This window comes from Pituophis catenifer, unplaced genomic scaffold (genome assembly GCF_029215685.1).
Source record: "Pituophis catenifer annectens isolate HBS135680 unplaced genomic scaffold, rPitCat1.0.hap2 SCAF_3, whole genome shotgun sequence".
NCBI classification, from domain to species: Eukaryota; Metazoa; Chordata; class Lepidosauria; order Squamata; family Colubridae; genus Pituophis; species Pituophis catenifer.
In genome coordinates, this window is record NW_027256883.1 from 109333529 (window position 1) to 109356154 (window position 22626).

At 39.3% G+C, this 22626-nt stretch overlaps 1 protein-coding gene across 4 annotated transcripts in view; it reads left to right on the forward strand.

The window, feature by feature from the left end:
* RABGAP1L (RAB GTPase activating protein 1 like) overlaps positions 1-22626 on the forward strand; it is a 206876-nt gene that overhangs the window by 106789 nt on the left and 77461 nt on the right. For all 4 annotated transcript variants that reach the window (XM_070940921.1, XM_070940922.1, XM_070940925.1 and 1 more), the window contains 5 exons: positions 290-403; positions 11047-11121; positions 12081-12206; positions 12590-12733; positions 20661-20702. In XM_070940921.1, the coding sequence (XP_070797022.1) occupies positions 290-403; positions 11047-11121; positions 12081-12206; positions 12590-12733; positions 20661-20702 (501 nt within the window). The remainder of the gene's footprint in view (positions 1-289; positions 404-11046; positions 11122-12080; positions 12207-12589; positions 12734-20660; positions 20703-22626) is intronic.

Sequence of the window (22626 nt, forward strand, 5' to 3'; positions counted from 1 at the left end):
GACTCAAGCAGGAATTATTTTCAATAATTTAACCAAAGCAGATTCTTCCAGGATATATCATAAGACAATAAAAGCAATGCTTTTTATTTTGTAAGAAGCAAACATTTATTTAGTTTGCATGCATTATAAAGTAGAATAATCTGGATCCCATCCTGCTCCGATTGTCAACATATTTTAAAAATACTAATATAGTGGTTATAAAATTTGCCAAGCATGTGATTTATATTAACTGTGTTCTGCTACCCAAATTTAATATGGTTTGGATTTTCTCTTTACCTTCTTTTTGCAGGAATCTTCCCAGGAGAGTGTCATTACACGAGATATTCATCGTACATTTCCAGCACACGAATATTTTAAAGATACTGGAGGAGATGGACAGGATTCTCTATATAAGATTTGTAAGGTATAGCTGTTCAAATGTCTTGGAGTTTTGTTAAGAAGTTACACAGGTTTGTTGCATACGTTTTCCTAATTTATGTGACAAACAGTTTTACAATAGTATGACATCAGATTAGATTGGGTTTCCCACCTAACATTAACTGAAAACAACCAGATGTTAGGATTTTGCAGTTTAGATTAGATGGAGAGGCCCTGGTAGAGAATGCAAGGAAATAATAAGGTTTGGCTTGCACCAGGATCTATATACTACTAAAACACTCATTTCTATAACTTTCAACTGAGCAAAATAGTGCATCATAGGGTAATAATTTTTGACCCAAGGTACCTCAAATGGGCTAACTTACAGAATGTGTCGAAAATTTAGGACATATAACTCCCAAAGGAATGAAATTTGTGGAAGTTATGGCTGTTTCAGTATTGCCAGGCTGATAATGCTTCAGTGCTGCTGAGCTGCGGCTGCTGTCGTGTGATCATTTTCAATGTCTTGTGATAGTTTCCCAGCCTCTCTCTCAGTCACTTTCCCCCTCCCCCACCTGGCAGCAGTCACTTACTTGCCAGGAAGGGCAAGGTGAAGGAAGAAAGGGAGGGAGAAATAAGAAGGAAGGAAGGAAAAGGAAGGAAAACACAATTCCTTACACTACCCCTGTGTGCACCTTCCCCAACCCATGTGGCATCTTTCTGAACCCCTGTGCGCCCTTCCGATTTGCATAGCACCTATCATACCCCCAGACTAGTGGTGGGTTCCTCCCAGTTCGGTTCGGTTCGGCCGACGTCACCGAACCGGTTCTTCCCCCCCCCCGCCCTCCCATCCCCCACGTTATTCTTACCTTTTATTTGGTCCCACCCCCAATCTATTGCTGCCTCCTGAGTCCCAGCTGATGGCTAGAGGGAAAAAAACTGTTTAAACTCTTGCCGCGGGGCTTCAAAGGGCCGTCCTACAGCTGATCAGTGTTAAAAGCAAACAAATGAGTCGGGTCGTAAGTGCGAGGACTGGTCGTAAGTGCGAGGACCTTCCAGAAATGACTCTGACCAGCTAGCCATGCCCACCTAGTCACATGACCTCCAAGCCACACCCACAAAATAAGCCACGCCCACAGAACCGGTAGTAAAACAATTTAGAACCCACCCCTGCCCCAGACACTCTTTTTGCCTCACCCCTCTGTGTATCGTCCCTGACTTGAGCACCCACTCTGATCCATGTAGCACCTCTTGTATATCCATGTGATACCAACATCCTTCTCAACCCACCTCATCCCTCCTGCTGCTGATCCCATCCCATGTACCCTTGTGTATCCTTCCTGACCCCCACTACCCACCTCCCCACTACCTGACCCTTCCAAACCCACACAGCATACTCTTCCCAACCTGTACCCTTGCACATTTCCTCACTCCCTCTTCCACCTGGCAACAGCTACTTTATCTGCTGGCTGGCCTTGGACTTACAATTTCCTACCCGCTTCTCCGCTTAACTTTCTTCCTGAAAGTTTCCCACAAGGAAAGTAAATGGGGCGTCAGCAGGAATTCGAGAGAGGACAGAAAGGAGGTAGTTAATGAGATTTCTGATGTTCCCTGCCAGGTTCCCACAAGGATATTCAATGGGAAAACCAGGAGGAAGTCAGAAGTTGCTCTCGCTTTCACTGCTTTTTTGCCCACTTGTGGCAATTCTGATTCTCTGTTTAAGTAAGGAAATATCTCTGAAATAATCACCCAACAGAGGACACATTGTCTAATACCCACTAAATCAATAGGTATTCTGGCCTAGCAATTTTCATCTCTTTTAGTTTTTGGATCTCTTACATCCTTAAAAACCACTAAAGATCCCAAAGAGCTTTATTAAAATGTAGGTTATATCTATTGATACTGTATTTAACCATAACAGAAATGAAAATTGATACAATTTTAAAATATTTATTCATTTAACAATAACAATAATAAATCCATTACATGTTAACCTAAATAACATTTTAATGAAAAATAATTAGTTTCCAAAACAAATACGCATTTAATAAGAACAGTAGCACTGTTTTACATTTTTACAAGTTTCTTTAATATCTGGTTTAATAGAATAGAATAACAGAGTTGGAAGGGACCTTGGAGGTCTTCTACCCCTGCTTAGGCAGGAAACCCTACACCACTTCTGACAAATGGTTATCTAATCTCTTCTTAAAAACTTCCAGTGTTGGAGCATTTACAACTTCTGGAGGCAAGTTGTTCCACTTATTAATTGTTCCAACTATCAGGAAATTTCTAGTTCTAAGTTGCTTCTCTGCTTGATTAGTTTCTACCCATTGCTTCTTGTCCTACCCTTAAGTGTTTTTGAGAATAGCTTGACTCCCTTTTCTTTGTGGCAACCCCTGAGATATCAGAACATTGCTATCATGTCACCCCTAGTTCTTCTTTTCATAAGGCTAGACATATCCAGTTCCAGCAACCGTTCTTTATATGTTTTATCCTCGAGTCCCCTAATCATCTTTATTGCTCTTCTCTGCACTCTTTCTAGAGACTCAATATCTTTTTTACGTCGTGGCAACCAAAATTGGATGCAGCATTCCAAATGTGGCCTTACCAAGGCATTAAAAAGTGGTATTAACATTCATGTGATCTTGATTCTATCCCTCTGTTTATGCAGCCTAGAAATGTGTTGGCTTTTTTGGCAGCTGCTGTACACTGCTGGCTCGCATATTTAAATGATTGTCCACTAGGACTGCAAGATCCCTCTCACAATTACTACTACTGAGCAAGGTACCACATATACTGTACCTGTGCATTTTGTTTATCTTGCCTAAATGTAGAACCTTACCTTTTTTCACCATTGAATTTCATTTTGTTAGATAGCGCCCAATGTTCAAGTCTGTCAAGATCCTTCTGAATCTTAAGCCTATCTTCCGGAGTGTTGGCTATTCCTGCCAGCTTGGTGTCATCTGCAAATTTGATGAGTTCCCCATCTATCCCCTTGTCCAAATCATTGATGAATATGTTGAAGAGTACTGGGCCTAAAACAGAGCCCTGGGGTACCCCACTGCATACCTCCCTCCATGTAGATGCAGTTCCATTGAGGACTACACGTTGAGTGCAGTTGGTCAGCCGGTTACGAATCCTTTTTTTTTTTTTTTGCTTTAATTTATATGCCGCTTTTCTCCGGAGACTCAGGGCAGCTTACAATGCGTTAAGCAATAGCCTTCATACTTTTGTTTATTTATACAAAAGTATAAAGACAGCATCACACCATTTGGTGGTGATGCTGTCTAACCTACATTTTTCCATTTTATCAAGTAGTAGGTTATGGTCTACTTTGTCAAATGCCTTACTGAAGTCCAAGTAAATTATATCAACAGCATTCCTCTGGTCCACTAGTTTTGTCATTTTGTCAAAGAATGCAATAAGATTAGTCTGGCATAATAGAAGACAACTGGGTTTTCATATCTACTTCTATATTCAATTTGCTGCAATATGTTATTTTCATTAAAGTATACAAAGAAAACTCTGCTTCACACAAATATGTTATTGGAAAAGAGAGAAGTATTTGAACAGTCTTTTCAATTGCCTTGTTTTATGCCTTGTTTTATAAAAAAGATGTTGGAAAAAGTGCAGAGAAAAGCAACAAAGATGATTAGGGGCCTGGATGATTAGGGCTAAATGAAGACTGGTTGCAGGAATTGGGTATGATTACTCTAGAGAAAAGAAAGGCTAGGGGAGATATGACAGCAGTGTTCCAATATTTGAGTGGTTACTGCAAGGAAGTGGGGCTCAATCTATTTTTCAAAGCACCAGAAGGCAAGACAAGAAACAATGGATGGAAACTAAACAAGGAGAGAAGCAACCTAGAACTAAGGAGAAATTTCATAACGGTGAGAATAATTAACTAATGGAATGACTTGCCTTCAGAAGCTGTGGGTGCTCTTTCTCTGGAAGCTTTTAAGAAGAGATTGGACAGCCATTTGTCTGAAATGATATAGGGTCTCCTGCTCCTCCAAGGACCCTTCCAATCTGTTATTCTGTTATACTAGGGTGCAAGCAGTTTTCCCTACCATTGCTTTTGTACCATCAGTGCAAATGTCCACATAGTTGTTCCAGGATAAAGCATGAGATGCAAAAAAAAAGTTATTTGGCACTTTGAATATTTCAGCATCAGTTGTGTGTGTTGCCAAGCATTCACATAAAAGAAGATCTTCAATTATTAGTTGATGCTGATATCAGATAAGTTATACAAGTAAAACAACAAGTCCAGCCATGTCTATAGATTCATCCATTTGTATATGGAAAAGTACAATTCTGAAGACAATACATATTATGTCACAGAAGTGAGTACAGCCCCTCACATTTTGTAAATATTTAAGTACCTCTTTTCATGTGACAACACTGAGGAAATGATACTTGGCTACAATGTAAAGTAGTGAGTATACATCTTGTATAACAATGTAAATGTGTAATGTAAATGTATATTAATTCATCTTCACTTAAATTCATCTGACTTAAAAACTGCAGCTAAGTTTTTAAGTCAGCAAGTTACTATATTATTAGCAAGTGGCACTGCTATGATTTCTTTTAGTGACTATTCACCAAGCCAGATTCAGCAAGTTCAATTGTACAAGGCTTGACCTTGTGGACTTCCTGAAAGGGTCTTGAGGACCCCTAAGGATCTACGAACCACATTTTGAAAACTGCTACTCTAATCTAAGAGGTGAGGGCCAGATGCTAGATTCACCCTGGAGTGTTAGTGAGGATAGAAAGGAGCCCATTGGAGCCCATTGCTTTGGTGCAGGGCCAAATGTCAATTTGGAAAGGGAATTGAATATTATCTTCATTAATTAATACTCCTAAGTGCCCATAACATATCCAGGCACTTAGAAGAGGCTAGAAAATGGAGTCTTCCTTTTTGAAAGCATAATGGGGAATCTGCAATGTTGCCTTTTTGCCCATCATGTAAAATTATTGATTTTCTGTGTTGTACTACATTATGAAATAATATTGGTGACCTGGTTTGTTTCTTGCTTGCATGTGTAGTACAGATACCTTTCCCTCAGGAAACCACAATAATTGGTAGAAAGTAATGATTTTCAGCTGCTTGGACTCCTGTGGCTGAAACTGTTTAATGTGAGGCCCGTTGTTCACACTCACAAGTTAGTGATTTCTGCTGATCAGAAACAATTTATTGTGGTTATAATTGAGAAACCTCAATATGTTTTAGTAGGCTGTATGCGTGCCAGTTATTTAATAATTTATCAAAAAGATAAAAGTGAAGTATAGTTCTAACCTATTTGGAAACAGGTTTTTTTGGAAAAAAAAGACAAATAACTTTTTGAATATTAGCCATATTCTGCTTTCCATTTTGCCTCTTAACCTAACCCTCCCCACCCCAAAAGTCCAATTCAGCCTGGCTACAACATAACTGATTACTACACTCCTGATTTCTACATCTTTTGAATACCTAAAAAAAATACATCTGAAAGTACCAAAAAGATTGCCCTTCATCTTTAACCACTTATTCTTGTTGGCACACTGAGATATTGTTTTGTTATTAAAAGAGACTAAGACCTGAGCATACAGAGTAATTTCTCATTTTAAACAAATATGTAATTCTAGGAAGTTAATACAAATGTTAAGGGTCTTCCTCTAATTGTTTGCTTTTCTTTTAGTAAAGATTTTTCAGACTTGTTACATTCTATGATTAGGGTGCAAGTAGCTTTTCAGGTTTCAGACACAACAGGCCTTTGGATGACATTCTGGAGTCCATAATACTACAAATAGGCAGCAGCAGAACAATGAAATAGATTGGGCCAAAATGTATATTTAGCTGAATTAACATTTAATGAAATGGAACTAAGATGATTCCTCCCTATTTATTTAATTGTTTATTCATTAACACCGAAAATTGCAATTTGGCAGCAACATTTTGAGGAGCTTTGGATTGCCTTCTGCAATAGTATTCTAGATAGTTATCATGGATTTCTACTGTGTTTTCTATCTTAGAAAGAAAACACACAAAACACCAGAAAGTTCTAATTTATTCTGCTACTTTCGCTTTCTTATGTAAATTAACCACTAAATAGAAGACTAGCACAAATATCATCCTTGTTAAAAATTAAGAAGACCGGTAAAAAGTCAGCTATTGAATGAATGAATGAATGAATGAATGAATGAAAGAATGAATGAATGAATGAATGAATGAATGAATGAATGAATGAATAAATGAGGAATTGATATTGAGGGTATCCGCACTTCGGCTGTATTTGGTGCTGTTGCTGATGTTATTGTGATTTTGTAGTGTTACAATGGCAACACTACAAAAACAAGTGTTGAAAAAAGTGACTTATGACCATTTTTCGCACTTATAATCATTGCAGCATCCCCATGGTCACATGATTTACATTCAGATGCTTGACAACAGACTCATTTGTGACAACTGCAGTGTCCCAGGGTCACGTGATCACTTTTTGCAGCCTTCTGATGAGCAAAGTCAATGGGGAAGCCAGATTCACTTAACAACTGTGTTACTAATTTAACAACTGCAGTGATTCGCTTAACAAATGTGGCAAGAAATTCATAACATGGGACAAATTTCTCATTTAGCAACATAAATGTTGGGCTCAATTGTGGTTGCAAGTTGAGGACTACCTGTACAGACGGGTGTCAAACTTGCGACATGTTGTCATCATGTGTCATATTGCAACTTTCCCCCCTTCGCTAAACCAGAGATGGGCACGGCCAGCACGTGACGCATCCAACCCACGAGTTTGACACCCCTGCTGTACACTGTTTTTTAAGCATTATATGGTTGTTGTTTTTTTTTTTTACTGAAATAGTAGGGAGGCACATACATTAATAAATAAAACCACATCTTTCCAGAAAGACAGAATACCCTTAAGAATGATTGCACTTTATTCTTTGGAAAGAAGCAGAATTACAGTTACCTCAAAAGTCCTGGTAGAAGAAAGATGAAAAAATTTAGTGAGTAAACTAAAGAAGACAAGATATAAATATACATATAAATACATACTGTGGTATCATATAAAATGGGACTAAAAAAAGTGACAGTTCCTGAGAAAATGCTGAATGTAGAAGGGCGCCTAGATTCTGAATATAGACGTTTTATATTTCCATGTAGACATATCTACTTACTGGCTGATTTGTTTCTCTTTTGGTACTCTATACCAGGGGTCCCCAACCTCCGGGCCGTGCCCACTACTGGGCCTTGAACCTTTCAGAACTAGGCCATGGAAGTGGTGGGTGATCACACATGTATGCATCCCCATTTGCATGAGCAGCAGGCAAATATGGGTGCACATGCTTCATTTACATGAGCGATGGCTCATGCAAATGGAACTGGGCATGCACATGTGCTTGTCCACTGTGCGCGTGAGTGCGCTTGTCTGCCATTCACACGGAACCATCCCCTCTCCTCATCTCTCCCCCCCCCCCCCCGAGTCTGCAAAGCCGAAAAGGTTGGGGAACTCTTCTGTACACTGTTGGACTACCAAAGGTTTACAAATATAATCAACCCCCCCAATAACTATAATAAAGTATTCAACACCCCCCCCCCCCCACCCAGTGTCTGTTAACCAGCAGGAACTTCATGGTTAAAATGACAGATTAAAAGCTTTATGAAACAGCTGTGGCTTCACTGCCTGCCTAAATATCATCAGGGAGGATGCCATCTGGATGTCTGAGAATAGGCTTTTCTACTGGGAGGCAGCCATAATAAAATAGCCTTGTCTTCTGGTTCACATCCCTACTCAGGAGGAACAGACAAGATGGATCAGTTTTACCTAGAGAAGATGGTTCTGTATTACTAGGATAATACAGGTAGTCCTTAATTTACAAGCACAATTGGGCCTGGAATTCCAGTCACTAAGCAATCGTAAAGCACAATTTCACATGATTAGTGATGACAAGCCTGGCAATCTTAGTTACCATAGTAACTCCAGATGCATAGGTCATTAAGGGGAAAGCAAAGGGAATTCCAGATAAGGAGGGAAGGGTGCTGTCCTGGAAGGCCCAGCACAGCTGTGCAGAAGTTGGGGATTGCTACAATGTGATGCAAGCTCGGGGAGGCTGGATAAAGAAGATGTGGGATATGTGTATGAGTACAGGGAGACTGAGGAAAGAATACACTGTGTCCCTGGCTTCTTGGCACATTGTAGCTCTTGGGCTGCAAGAAGCCCTGAGCCACAGCATGAAGCCATGCCCTTCTCACCCCCACCTCAACCCCGGAAACGTCACCCTCCATCCTAATCCAGCAGCATGGTGCAAATCTGCTATGCCTAGGAAGCTCTAGCAGCATGGTTCAAAATCGAAGCACATCAGGAAGCCCCAGCAACGTGGGGCTTCTTGATGTGCCGTGGCTCTGAGGCTGCAAGAATTCCCTGAGTTGCAGTACAGTGTGAAGCCCAGTCCCAACTTGGCCCAGCAGTGCAGCAGTGCTGGGGTAGCAACAAGACCTACCCCAGGAAGCTTCAGCCCACTACACCCACTACAGGGCTGCTGTAGTTGCTCTTGATATCATCCATCCACTCCAAAACCCTGGTCACTCTGCATTCTGCACTACAGCTGACTGTTACCGTCTTCTTGCTCCTGCTGCTGACAAGGAGTACTTGGTCCTTTGTGAGGCAATCGCTGACCTAGAAAACAACGGGTCTTGCAATTAAACCACTGTGTGCAAGAAAAACAACCTGGAGAAGAAAGCCTTGTGCGTGCAACAACAGCCTTGTGAAGGACCAGGCCAAGCCTTCTTAATCAACAGTGGGAGAAAGAACATGACAAAGCTTCTAAGTTTTTGTTAGACCCATAGAGTCTACAATGATGTAAGGGAGGTGCAGCGAGGGTGCATGGAGTGCGAGGGAAGTACAGCAAGGACCAGGGATGTTGCTGGGAGTACAGGGGTACGTGAGTGGCACAGAGTGGGTTGGAGAGGGTACAAGTCTGAGGGAGTGTTGGTGAGGGTCAACGATGGTGTGCAGGGGTGTGAGGGGACATGAGAGGTAGTTTGGGAAGGCTACATGAAGGTGCAAGGGGTTGTGTGAGGGGGGAGGGTGCATAAGGTTACATGAAGATGCACTGGAGACGCCCAGGAAGGTTGGGAAGATGCGCAAGGGTGCACTGTATTGTGAGGAAGGTGCAGCAAGGATAGGGGTTGGTGTGCAAAGATGAGGGGGTTGTCAGAGTGTGAGGGAGTCCAGGCAAGGGTTGGGGGAGGTTGAAGGGAATGTGTGAGGATGTAAGAAAGGTACGGTAAGGGTTGGGCAGGATACAGAGGCATTTGAGTGGGTGTGGAAGAGGTATAAAAGAAAAAGTGAAAAGCTTGAGGTGAAGGGAAAAGCAGAACAAGACATGATTGCATACTTAAATGAGATTCTCAGAAAGATGAGGTATTTAAAGAACAAAAGGTACTATATAAAATAATGTGTGGTCATGATGGGACCGAGGAAGGAATGAATGAGCAAGAATCTGTACAGTTGAATTAATAATTCAGTACAAGTAATATACTCAGTTTGAGGTATCACTCCTTTCTGTTTGAATACCATTAGAAGGAAAAATTATATTTTAAAATTATAATTATAAGTTATAAATTTATAAATAATTTATAATTTATATATAAATTATAAATAATTATTTTAAATTATCTAGGTGGCTTTTAAAAAATGTTCAGCGCAGTTTGTCTGTGACCAGTGGCTTATAATTTATTACTATGATATTATTTGTAAAACAAACCAGCAAACAAGGAAAAAAAAAAAACACCCGTTCTGAGAATGCCAGTTTTTTTCAAATGAATTTAAAATGCCATTTTGTATGCCATAAATCACAAAATGCTGCTTTTTTGTGAGTTCTGTGCATCTCACGGTTTCCTGTGAATATTCAGAGCACTGCCAGAATGTTCTAGAGCTAAGTGTGTTGGCAGGATTTAATGCTGTCACTTCTGCTTTAATCCAGTGGAGACACCCTCCACCCCCATCATCACAATGAATTGCAAGAGGTATTGTGAATGCTATTAAGATAGCCAGTGAATTGTTTTGGCTTCCTGAGGTTTTCCAAGCTCGTTCTGCCTTAGTAAAGACTATTTCCTTAGCGCTTGCCAAAGTCATTTCACTGCCTGACAACAGTAGGGGTGCCAACTGATTGTAATCTTCCACCTTTGTCAGAAATTATTATTAAACATTATTAATGTTTAGATGCCAGGCTTGTTTTGATTCTCTGGGGCTTTAGATCCCATCTTTAAAGCACATATTTGTATGTGTGGTGTTGGTAGGGTATAACTAGCTCTTTCATATGCTTTTCACAAGGTGAAGTGAATTTTTAGGAGATAATAAAAATTGAATCTTGTCTCCTAAAAAGGAGTTAAAAGCTGATTTCCTTCAGTGTATTTGTGGCTGTTTCAAGTGATTGATGTCTGAAATGAATGACAAAATGGTATGCTTTTTAAAGTGTTGTAATTATACCACGGAATGTACATGCACACGGTGAATTTAGAGCAATAAATTCCCTGTTGCGTGGGAAAATGACTTTCAAGCTTTTATATTTCAGATTAGCATTTGCCATCTTTATGATAGAATGTAAGAAAAACAAGTCACTCATAGGGAGCCATGTCATTTCAGTTGTGACCATGAAATTTAATAATTCACAATTACAATCAAATATGTTTTTTAATTTCAGGCATATTCAGTTTATGATGAAGAAATTGGTTATTGTCAGGGTCATTCCTTTCTTGCTGCTGTTCTTCTGCTGCATGTGAGTACACTACAAAAAGAAACACTGTTGTTTAATCAGACAAGCAGGTGAAATGTTTGTTTCCACCTTTTAAATTTCTATTTGTACATTTCCCTACTTATTTAATCTCATCTTGGCACTTACAAGAGTAAGTGGATGTTCCTACTCTTCGAAATTCAGGGAAATTTAGTCCTTGGAGTAGATGTTAAAGACATTTTTTCTTTTCAGCCATTATGTTAAACTTTTAGCTAGGCTTTTGGTGTATTTGTGTCAAAGAAGGAAGCTTTCTATCTGTTAAGGCAGGAGTGACTTTTGTTTGGTTGTTCATAAGACTTCTGTTCATTTCTTTTATGTGAGGTTGTTTGCTTCTTTAAATGTGAAAGTAGATAATCTTGCCTTGACTTGAAATCTGTAGATTGGCCCCAGATAAGAAAATTGCCAGATCACTATGGAACAGGCTTTCAACTGGCCCTTGAGAAGAGAGGATTAAGCATATTATACACAATATATGCCTCTCAAAGCAAAGGGATTTTTTGAAATTCAAACATAGTTGCAAACCATAGGGGGAAAAAAGATGGATTGCTCTTTGCTAAATTACAAATTTCTAAATCACTGTATTTTTATACACAATTAGCAACATACTATTAAAAATAGTTTTGATTAGTGATTGACTAGTCTATTACTTAGGAGATAAGTTTTATTTTGTTCTATCCTTAAATATTAGAGATTTTTTTTTCCTTTTTAGCACTTCACTTTTGCAAAAAAGCACATTTATAAGAATGCACTGAATATATGGAAGAGCTGTTATTCTAAATTCTGAAAATTTATATCCTCCTGAGAAATTCCAATCAGTTCCACAATAATCAGCAGGTACAAAATCCTGACTGAAAGCTATTTGCTATCTTTTTGCGTACTCATATTATAAACCCATCTACAGAAGGATTCTTGGAGGTCACTTTATACTTATGGTCTCCATGCAGATGCCTGAAGAACAAGCCTTCTGTATCCTAGTGAAGATCATGTATGACTATGGCCTGCGGGAGCTGTATAAAAACAATTTGGAAGGTTTGCGGAGAAAATTTTATCAGCTGGAGAAACTTATGCAGGTATTACCTGGAATTTTCCTTTGTTTTAGAAAAAGAATATGCAAAAAAAAAAGGGGGGGGAATAATGAACAGATCCTACCATAGGTATACTTAACTGTCCATAAAAATTGAGGTATTGATAGTTAATGTGCAACCTGTATGTGTGTGTTTGGGTATACATACATAACATACATGAAACACATATGATCTTCATATTTAGTACCAAAGTGTTTATTCTACAAATATTTCCTAACATTGGCTTAAAATATAGTAGAAATATAAGCATATATTTCATAAGCAGAAGTATAAGAAAACAATGCATGTTAATTTAGATTCTGATGATGCATTTAACGTCTTACAGAAGAAAAGTTGTATTCATCTTCGTCTCTCACTTTTCTCCATAGGAGCAGCTGCCTGATTTATATAACCATTTTGTGGAACAGAATCTTGAAGCTCATATGTATGCCTCCCAGTGGTTTCTCACCCTCTTCACTGCCAAGTTTCCACTTTGTATGGTCTTCCACATAATTGATTTACTACTTTGTGAGGTAAAATTACCTTCTATCCATAAAAAAGCTTGCTTTGCATGAAATGAATTGTCATTTTTCTTGGGCTTATAGTTACAAGGATGACTGCTTCTTTTATTAGATGGAGGTGTACTGCCACTTGCACATCATTCTTTTATCCTGTTTTAGTGTGAGAGGTTCTTCCACCAATATTTCTTATCATCTTTATTTTTAAACTGTATTTGAGTAAATCTTTCTGATGTCCCTGTTTAGACAATGGAATGAATTCATAGAACTCAAGGCTTTCACTTACTATAAAAATGGTTTCAGTTGTCTGAAATAAACTCCTCATTGTTTAGAAGGTAGTTAAAAGTACAAAGGTTGATTTAAAAAAAATATCACAAAAGGAATGAGTCAGAGCAAGTCTTGCACTTGCACATGTTGCAATTGCAGTTGCCTATCCTAACTGCCTATCCTAGCTGGTTGGAAGGAAAGTTTTACCTTAACTTCTGGTTACTGTCAATGCTTTCTTTGTAATTTAGCAAATGATAATTCATGAACAGTACATGGCATGAACCATGCATCCAGTTTATAATTCTGATTTGTTTCAACAAGCCAATAGATAAGGTTCTGCTAAATTTAGAGTTAGTACAAAACTGGTCTCATTTCCAGTAGCATTCAACACAGAATAAATAATTTAGTCTAGCCTGCTTTGATTACTCATCTGATCTCCTTAATGTAGCCTGCTTTGATTAATCAGTTGGACTGATTCACACTCATAGAGTTCCCACAGTGATTTTTTTTGTTTTTTGCTTTATGTGATGTAAAACTATGCCTTAATGTGCAAACTAGGCCACTATTGCCTGTTCAACAAATCCTGATTTTACAAAAATCCAGGCATAATGTTGTTTTAAATGCATCCTGTACAGGTATTTGAAGAATTTTAGCTTTAAAATAACAAACAGGATTCATCAGATGCAGGAATGGGAAAGGGAAAGAGGAAGAATTACAGGTGGTCCTTGACATACAACAGTTCACTTAGTGACCATTCGAAGTTACAATGGCACTGAAAAATGTGACTTATGACCATTTTTCACACTTATGACCATTGTGGCAACCCCTTGGTCACATGATTTACATTCAGATGCTTTTTTAAAAAAAAAATTGATTTATATGCCGCCCTTCTCTGGAGACTCAGGGCGGCTTACAATGCATTAAGCAATAGCCTTCATACTTTTGTATATTTATACAAAGTCAGCTTATTGCCCCCACAAACTGGGTCCTCAATTTACCTACTTTAGAAAGGATGGAAGGCTGAGTCAACTTTGAGCCTGGTGAGATTCGAACTTACAGTAATTGCAGACAGCTGGTGTTAATCACAATGCTATCAGTCTGCTGAGCCACCAGGCCCTGATGCTTGACAACTGACTCATATTTATGACTGTTGCAGTGTCTCGGGGTCACCTTTTATAACTCTGACAAGCAAAGTCAATGGGGAAACCAGATTTACTTAACAATTGTGTTACTAATTTAACAATTGCAGTGATTCATGTAACAAATGAGGCAAGAAAAGTCATAAAATGAGCAAAACTCACTTAACAAATTTTTCACTTAGCAACAGAAATGTTGGGCTCAATTGTGGCTGTAAGTTGAGGACTACCTGTATTTTGCATGATTATAGCGAGTGTAGAACAGTTCTGTTTAAGATTAGCATGTGAGTATCATAAATATTAGAATTCTTTATTGGCCAAGTGTGATTTGACACACAAGGAATTTGTCTTTGGTGCATATGCTCTCAGTGTACATAAAAGGAAAAAAAACACATTCATCAAGAATCATAAGATACAGCACTTAGTGATAGTCATAGGTTATTAATAAGCAATTAAATCATACTAGGAAACAAATAAAACAATATAAATCATAAAGATACAAGCAACATGGTTATAGTCATAAGTGGAAGGAGATAGGTAATAAGAAGGATGAGAAGAATAATAGTAATACGGTCTTAGTAATAATTTGACAATGTTGTGGGAATTAGTTGTTTAGCAGAGTGATGGCATTTGGGGAAAAACTGTCCTTGTGTCTACTTGTTCTGGTGTGCAATGCCCTATAGTATTGTTTTGAGGGTAGAAGTTGAACAATTTATGTCTAGAATGTGAGGAGTCTGTGGATATTTTCACAGCCCTCTTTTTGACTGGTGCAGTATAAAGGTCCTCAATGGAAGGCAGGTTGGTAGCAATTGTTTTTTCTACAGTTCTGATTATCTGTTGAAGTCTGTGTCTGTCTTGTTTGGTTGCAGAGCCAAACCAGACAGTTATAGAGGTGCAGATGACAGACTCAATAATTCCTCTGTAGAACTGTATCAGCAGCTCCTTGGGCAGTTTCTGAGTTGACGCAGAAAGAACATTCTTCGTTGAGCTTTTTTAATGACATTTTTAATGTTAGGTGTCCATTTTAAGTCTGTTGATACTGTGTTGTCTAGTTTTGTAAGAGGTGGTAGTATAGGAGGGTTTCTTCTAAAATCTACCATCATTTCTATGGTTTTGAGTGTGTTTAGTTCAAGATTGTTCCAGTTGCACCACAAGGCTAGTTGTTCAACCTCCTGTCTGTATGCAGATCCGTCATTGTCTTGAATGAGACCAATAACTGTTGTATCATCTGCAAACTTCAGTACTTTAACAGAGGGATCTTTTGAGATGCAGTCATTGGTGTATAGAGAGAAGAGAAATGGAGAGAGCACACAGCCCTGGGGGTCTCCTGTGCTACTTGTATAGGTATCTGATGTGATTCTGCCTAGCTTCACCTGCCGCTTCCTGTCTTTTAGGAAGTTTATGATCCATTTACAAGTGTGATCAGGTACAGCTAGCTGATTTAGTTTAGTTAGAAGAATATCTGGAATGATGGTATTGAATGCTGAGCTGAAGTATACAAAGCGGACCCTTGCATAGGTCTTTGGAGATTCAAGATGTCGTGGGATGTAGTGCAGAGTCATATTAACAGCATCATCTGTCGATCTATTTGCTTGGTAGGCAAATTGCAAGGGGTCTAACAGCGGATCCGTGATGGTTTTCAGGTGGGCCAGTACTAGCCTTTCAAAGGTTTTCATAACTACAGATGTTAGAGCAACCAGTCTGAAGTCATTCAGTTCCTTGATGGAGGGTTTCTTCGGCACTAGGATGATAGTAGAGCATTTGAAAGAAGAAGGAACATAGCACATCTCTAGTGATTTATTAAAGATGCAGGTGAAGATGGGGGGCAGTTGGTCAGAATGAGCTTTTAAGCAAGAAGGAGTTATCTTGTCTGGGCCTGGTGCTTTTCCTGGCTTTTGTCTGTGAAGTAGACCTTGCGCCTCATTTTCTGTAATCACCAGAGGCTATTAAAAAGAACACTGCAAATTCTTATGGGAAAGAGAAATAAGCTGATCATTAAACAATAGGTTCTGTGCCTTTCTTTAAGTCATTGCTTTCCTTCTTTTATATTTGACTATTGTTTTTGTGAGGTTCTGAAGTGATTGTTCCAATTTTGTTCAGCATTCATTTTTATTACTTTTACAGTTCTGACCTCTAGTGGATGAAATGCAATTTCCTTAGGATTGTTACCAAACATTATTTTAAAACCTATTTATAGGATTGTTTAATAATTTGATTCTGTACTATGCTAGCAACATTTGTAAATTTTAATGGATGTACAAATCACAAGCTAAATCACACAGGATACCAAGATTCTTGTGCTTGCTTTTCTACTTGCTTCCTGCAGTTGGAAAACTTAATAACTTTATTTATTTTTAAAAACAAAAAAATTAAATGATAAACAGAAAAAAAAGGATTAAGGCAAAAATTTTGGGGTATAATATGCAATTAAATCAATGGAAGTATATGTAGAAGGGCTGAAATTTATCTCTCTGAAATATATTATTGAATTATAATCAGTGTAAATTTCATCCCTTTCTTCCACGTATAAAATAAAAATATTTTATGAAACTTTCTTTTATTTTTGATAACAGTATCAAGGCTTTTATATGCACAAAGATGGAAGACGTAGAAATACCTACAATGGAAGAATGATGAAGTTGATGGAATCAGCAGAGATGGCAAAATTGATAGCTTTGATTAAAAAAAAGATGTTGGCCAATTTTATTTTTACTTAGAAAACACTTGGATTTTTTTTCAAGAAATGATTAATCAATCAATAATATTTATTCAGTCAGTGACAGCAAACTTTTAAAGAACAAAACAATTTGCAAGAAATGAAGTGATGGTTTTAGGATTTGATTATTAATATTATATGGGATTATAGAAATAATGTAGATAAATGTTAACCTTAGAGGAAGAGTTTGATATACCGTATTTTCCGGCGTATAAGACGACTGGGAGTATAAGACGACCCCTGAATTTTCCTGTTAAAATATAGGGTTTGGGCTATACTCACCGTATAAGACTACCCCTCTTCCAACGCACACCAAATAAAAATTAAAAAAACATCAACTGGCTCACCCACAATGTAAAAGCAGCTGTGCTAGACCCAAAATGGCCCCTGAAACAAGCAGGAACCTCACACAGCCACAAAAAGCCCAAAAACCCAACTTTCACACTTTACACACACAAAATTCCACATACAGCTTTGAGAGATTTTGTGTGTTTATGTAGTTAGAGTGAAACACTACAAAAACACACTAAATCTCAGAAAGCTGCACAAATATTATTTTATTTTATTTTTATTTTTATATGAAAGCTAAATTTAAAACTTCCTAAACTTTAAATGGCTAGGTCTAAAAAAGAACAACTAAAAAAACCCCCAATTAACTATTTTTTTAAAGATCCCAAAGGGGAAAAAAACTTACCCAATAGAACAGGGGTCTCCAACCTTGGCAACTTTAAGACTTGTAGACTTCAACTCCCAGAATTCCTCAGCCAGCTTTGTTTTGCTGGCTGAGGAATTCTGGGAGTTGAAGTCCACAACTCCCTGCCTGCTTGATTGCAGGCAGGGAGTTGCTTGCTGATGGAATGGATTCAGGCAAGCGAAGCAAGGCAAGCAGCTAAGGCAGTGGTTCTCAACCTTCTTAATGCCGTGACCCTTTAATACAGTTCCTCATGTTGTGGTGACCCCCAACGATAAAGTTATTCCTAAAACCATCAAAAATATGTGTTTTCCGATGGTCTTAGGCCAGGGGTCCCCAACCTTTTGGACCTCAGGGACCACCAACTTCATAATTTTAAATTTTGCGGTTCAGACAATAATGATTTTACCCAGCCAACAAAGCACACTGTACTTATATCCTTCCTCATCCATTTTCTTAAAAAAGAGGGGGAAAAAACACTTTTAGGGTTTTACTAAAAACAGTTTCCAATTACATAGTATTGGCATAAAGCCTGGTTAAAGCAAACATGCTTAGTCATAAAGACTTGAGGCAAGCCATTCTGCTTAAGGTTTAAATTGAATTTAAGTGCATTATCCGGTATAATGCAGATTACTTCTGGCTGAAATACCATAAATTGGGCATCTTAACCATAAACCAGGGATATGAATTTTTTTTGTATGGGTGCTGAAGGCTATAGTAAGTACAACATGTTGGAGCCTGCACTGCAATAGGGGATGGAAACATATAAAAGGTTTAAAAATACAGGAAGATTAAATATTGTTACTGTTATTGTAATCATCTGGACTCCCAGTACAGGATGGGGTCCTTCAGGCACTCTCCCTCCTCTTTGTCTCTCTCTCTCTCTCTCCCACTCTTTCTCTCTCATTTTCGCTTTCTCTCTCTCTCCCTCTCTTTCTTTCTCTCCCACTCTTTCTCATTCTCTTCCTCTCTCCCCCCTCTCTCTCTCCCCCACTCTCTCTTTCTCTCTTTCTCTCTCTCTCCCACTCTCTCTCTCATTCTTTCTCCACCCTCTTTCTCTCTCTTTCTCCCACTCTCTTTCTCTCTTTCTCTCTCCCCTTCTCTCTCCCCCCACTCTCTCATTCTCTCTTTCATTCTTTGTCTCTTTCTGTCTCTGTCTCATTCTGATTCTCTCTCTTTCTCTCTCATTCTCTCTCTCTCATCTCAATAGCCAGCCAGTGTCTTGGGGCTGAGAGGAAGTCAAGTATCTCCCTGAGAGACTGAGGGTCGGAAGAAGTGTGGGAGCGAAGCACTACTTGAACTTGTGCGGCATGAGCATTCGCCTTGGTATATTTGCGCCAGCCGATGGCCAAGGCAGTCCTCATCTCTCTGCTGAAAGTGCAGCATCAGGATTCTGCCTTGATATATTTGCGGCGCAAGGCAGCCTTCGTTTCCTGATGCTTGGGACTCAGAGCGGTAAATGGTGACTGGTCCGGGGAGCAACTGGATTTTGCCAGATCAGCCCCCTGCAAGATCTCATCTTTTGAGAAGCGCTCCCTGAAGTGGCACTGGAAACTTTGGTCGGGCTCCTCCAGAGACAAGAGCTTGCAGGGGGCCGATCTGGTGTCTGCAATGGAAAGCAAAATCCAGCTTCTTCTCTCTGCTGTGAAACTCCGTGCAGAAACCAGCTGGTTCCAGCATTGAGCGGCATGCAGCCTTGACGAGATCGGCACAGCTTCCCGAATCTGAGTTGCTGGCGCTGACCGATGACGCTACAGGAGTGCCGACAACATTGAGGGGAAGCTGTGCCAATCTCGTCAAGGCTGCATGCCGCTGAATGCTGGACCCAGCTGGTTGCTGAGCGGAGCTTCCCCCACCGTCCCAGGCATCCAGGGGGATATTACCGACGCTCCGACTTCCCCAGCTGACCACCAGTGATGGCGAGCCCCACCTGTCTGGGGAAGTCGGAGCATCGGTAATATCCCCCTGGATGCCTGGGGGAAGCTCCGCTCAGCAACCAGCTGGTTCCAGCATTGAGCGGCATGCAGCCTTGACGAGATCGGCACAGCTTCCTGTCAATGTTGTCGGCGCTCCCGTAGCATCATCAGTCAGCGCCAGCAACTCAGATTCGGGAAGCTGTGCCGATCTCGTCAAGGCTGCATGCCGCTCAATGCTGGAACCAGCTGGTTGCTGAGCGGAGCTTCCCCCAGGCATCCAGGGGGATATTACCGACGCTCCGACTTCCCCAGACAGGTGGGGCTCACCATCACTGTGGGTCACCTGGGGAAGTTGGAGCGTCGGTAATATCCCCCTGGATGCCTGGGACGGCGGGGGAAGCTCCGCGTAGCAACCAGCTGGGTCCAGCATTCAGCGGCATGCAGCCTTGAGATCGGCACAGCTTCCCCTCAATGTTGTCGGCACTCCCGTAGCGTCATCGGTCAGCGCCAGCAACTCAGATTCAGGTACCTGGCGTATAAGACGACCCCCGACTTTTGAGATGATTTTCCTGTGTTAAAAAGTCATCTTATACGCCGGAAAATACGGTACTCTTTTATTCATATTGGTACCAAAAATATCAGAAGTCATTCTTTTTTCTTTTTCTTTTATACAGGCACTTCTGTCTTCTCTCTTTCTTAATCTTTCTCTTTCTCTTTTCTTATCTGTTTATGCTTTTAATTTTTTGCTTTTGAAAAGCAATTGGAAAACTTCTAATTTCCGCTAATGCTAAACCACAGATCATAGTCCTGGGTTTTGCCAAAATTCTAATTTAAGAATTCAGATGTAATAGAAAACAAGGTATCACCATTAACTATATAGTATTCTATACATAATGTATTAGGAGAGGAGAAATGTGTGATCTTAATTCTTAGATCTATAAATACAGGTAATATTAAACAATATTATATTCCTACTTTTTCATTTTTACCTTGTTAGTTTTATTATATTGTTTAGATCTTTTGCTAATTTTCCTAATAAAAATGTTTAATTCTAATTTGTTATTTTTTCACTGTATAAATCCTTTAAAATATTGCTTTTTGTATGTTTATCAATAAAAACTTTGACACTCTAGTATTATTAGTATTGTTTACATAGTTAAATCCCTTGCAAACTGGATTAATACTATTTTTTGTTTCTTTCTTCTCTACACTGCAGGGTCTGAATGTTATCTTTAATGTAGCCCTGGCTCTCTTAAAGGTAAGATAATTTTGTAAAATTCTTATCTTTCTGTATTCACTCACTTCAGCAAATTCACAGAAGTACCTTGGTGCCATAAATGTTACTATAAGACCTATATGCACATAATTTTGTTTACTATTTTGATTAATTGGCTTCAGGAAAACATAATAGAAAAGAGAATGTACTCTCATCTAATTTATTTTAAAAAATCCTTTATTAGTGACCGTGGAGCAATTTTTGTAATTCTTTTAATTTTTAATTCCAAAAAACTGCAGTAAACCATTATTTTGTTAGACTCTTTCTTAATATGAACACAATTTGGAAGTAAAAGGTCCAAATGCTCATTATCCATGTTACCTTTGATGTAGACTACAGTAACGTGCTCTACATGTGGTTGCTTTTGAAGACAGTTCAGAAGCTTCAACTGATCCAGAATGCAGTTGTTAACTGGGAGTAGCATATTCAACTGTATTTTATTAGTTGATATTTAATCACTGGTTTTTTTCCAGTTCTAATTCAACTTAAAAACTATACCCAAGTAGGTATTGAATCATCTTTTCCTATGTTCCTTATAAACCTTTAGGGATGGTACACTGGGAATCCCCATCCTGCAAGAAATGAATGGGATGGGGCTTACTAAAGCACCTTCTAATTGGAGTTCTAACTCTTTCAAACACCCTGTCTCCTAAAATAAAGATATCTTCAATCTTCTGGCCTTCAAAAAAGGCACTGAAGAGGGTGTATAATATAAAAATTGCTTGAGTTAATTGAGTTGGTGGGATTTTTGTTTTTATTGGCTTGTTGTTCCTTGATAAATCTCCTTGAGACTTTTGAGAAAATGGACCTTTGAGAAAATGGACAGGATGTAAATAATTGTAAAAATACAAGCAAATAAATGAATCTGTTGGTCTGACAATATTCATAATTATAAGAACCCATTGCAAGGTGATTTCTACATAAGAATGTTTCTTTGACTGATTTCAAAGTTATATCCTGCCTTAGTTAACTATCCCATATTTAGCTGTAGTATTCCAAAAATACCGTATTTTTCAGACTATAAGACTCTCCGGACTATAAGACGTACCTAGCTTTTGGGGAGGAAAACAATAAAAAAAGGACGCACGGAGGCTGAAAATGGGACCTGGGGAGGCCAAAAACGGGATGCGTGGAGGCCAAAAATGAGGCACGCGGAGGCCAAAAACAGGACGCACGGAGGTGGCAATAGGTGGCAGTGGTGATCGATGGCGGCGATGGCGATGGTGATGGGTGGCAGTGATTCTCATAGCCTTGAACAGCTGATCAGCAGTATTCCGGGAGGCCGATCCAACTGCCAATCAGCTGCTAGTGCTAAATCAGGCTGTGCTGAAGCTGACCAGGCTGTTTGCTGCAAGGAGGCAAATTGCTGGGAGGCAGAGGCCGTGGAGGCCAGTGGGTCGGCAGGGCTTCGGCAACATTCACTCTATAAGACACACAGACATTTTCACCCACTTGGGGGGGGGAGTGTGTTTTATAGACCGAAAAATATGGTAGTTATGTAGCAGGGACATTTCTTTGGCTCTACATTTCTGTTGATCCAGCTGAAAATGTTAAAATTGCCATTGGGGCATACTGGGATTCTCTCCTATGTTAAGAAACTTCTATTATCTTTGAAGATGAGCATTGCACTTCATAGTTAAGAAATACTGGCAATGTAGAACAAAGAAATATTTAGTGATATTCTGTCATTAATGCTGGATGGGTAGTGCTTCTCCAATCAGAGATGTGTTTCGGGGGCTCCTGAACTTGCAGCTCCTGCATGAAAATCAGTTTACAGCTGTGGCTAGGAAGGTCTTTGAGAGATAAGAAGATAGCTTATCTTGTGTACCAGTGTGCCCATATCCTAGACTATAAGCACTGCTTATAGTCACTTAGATTTTAATCACCTTCCAATTGGGCTGTGGAC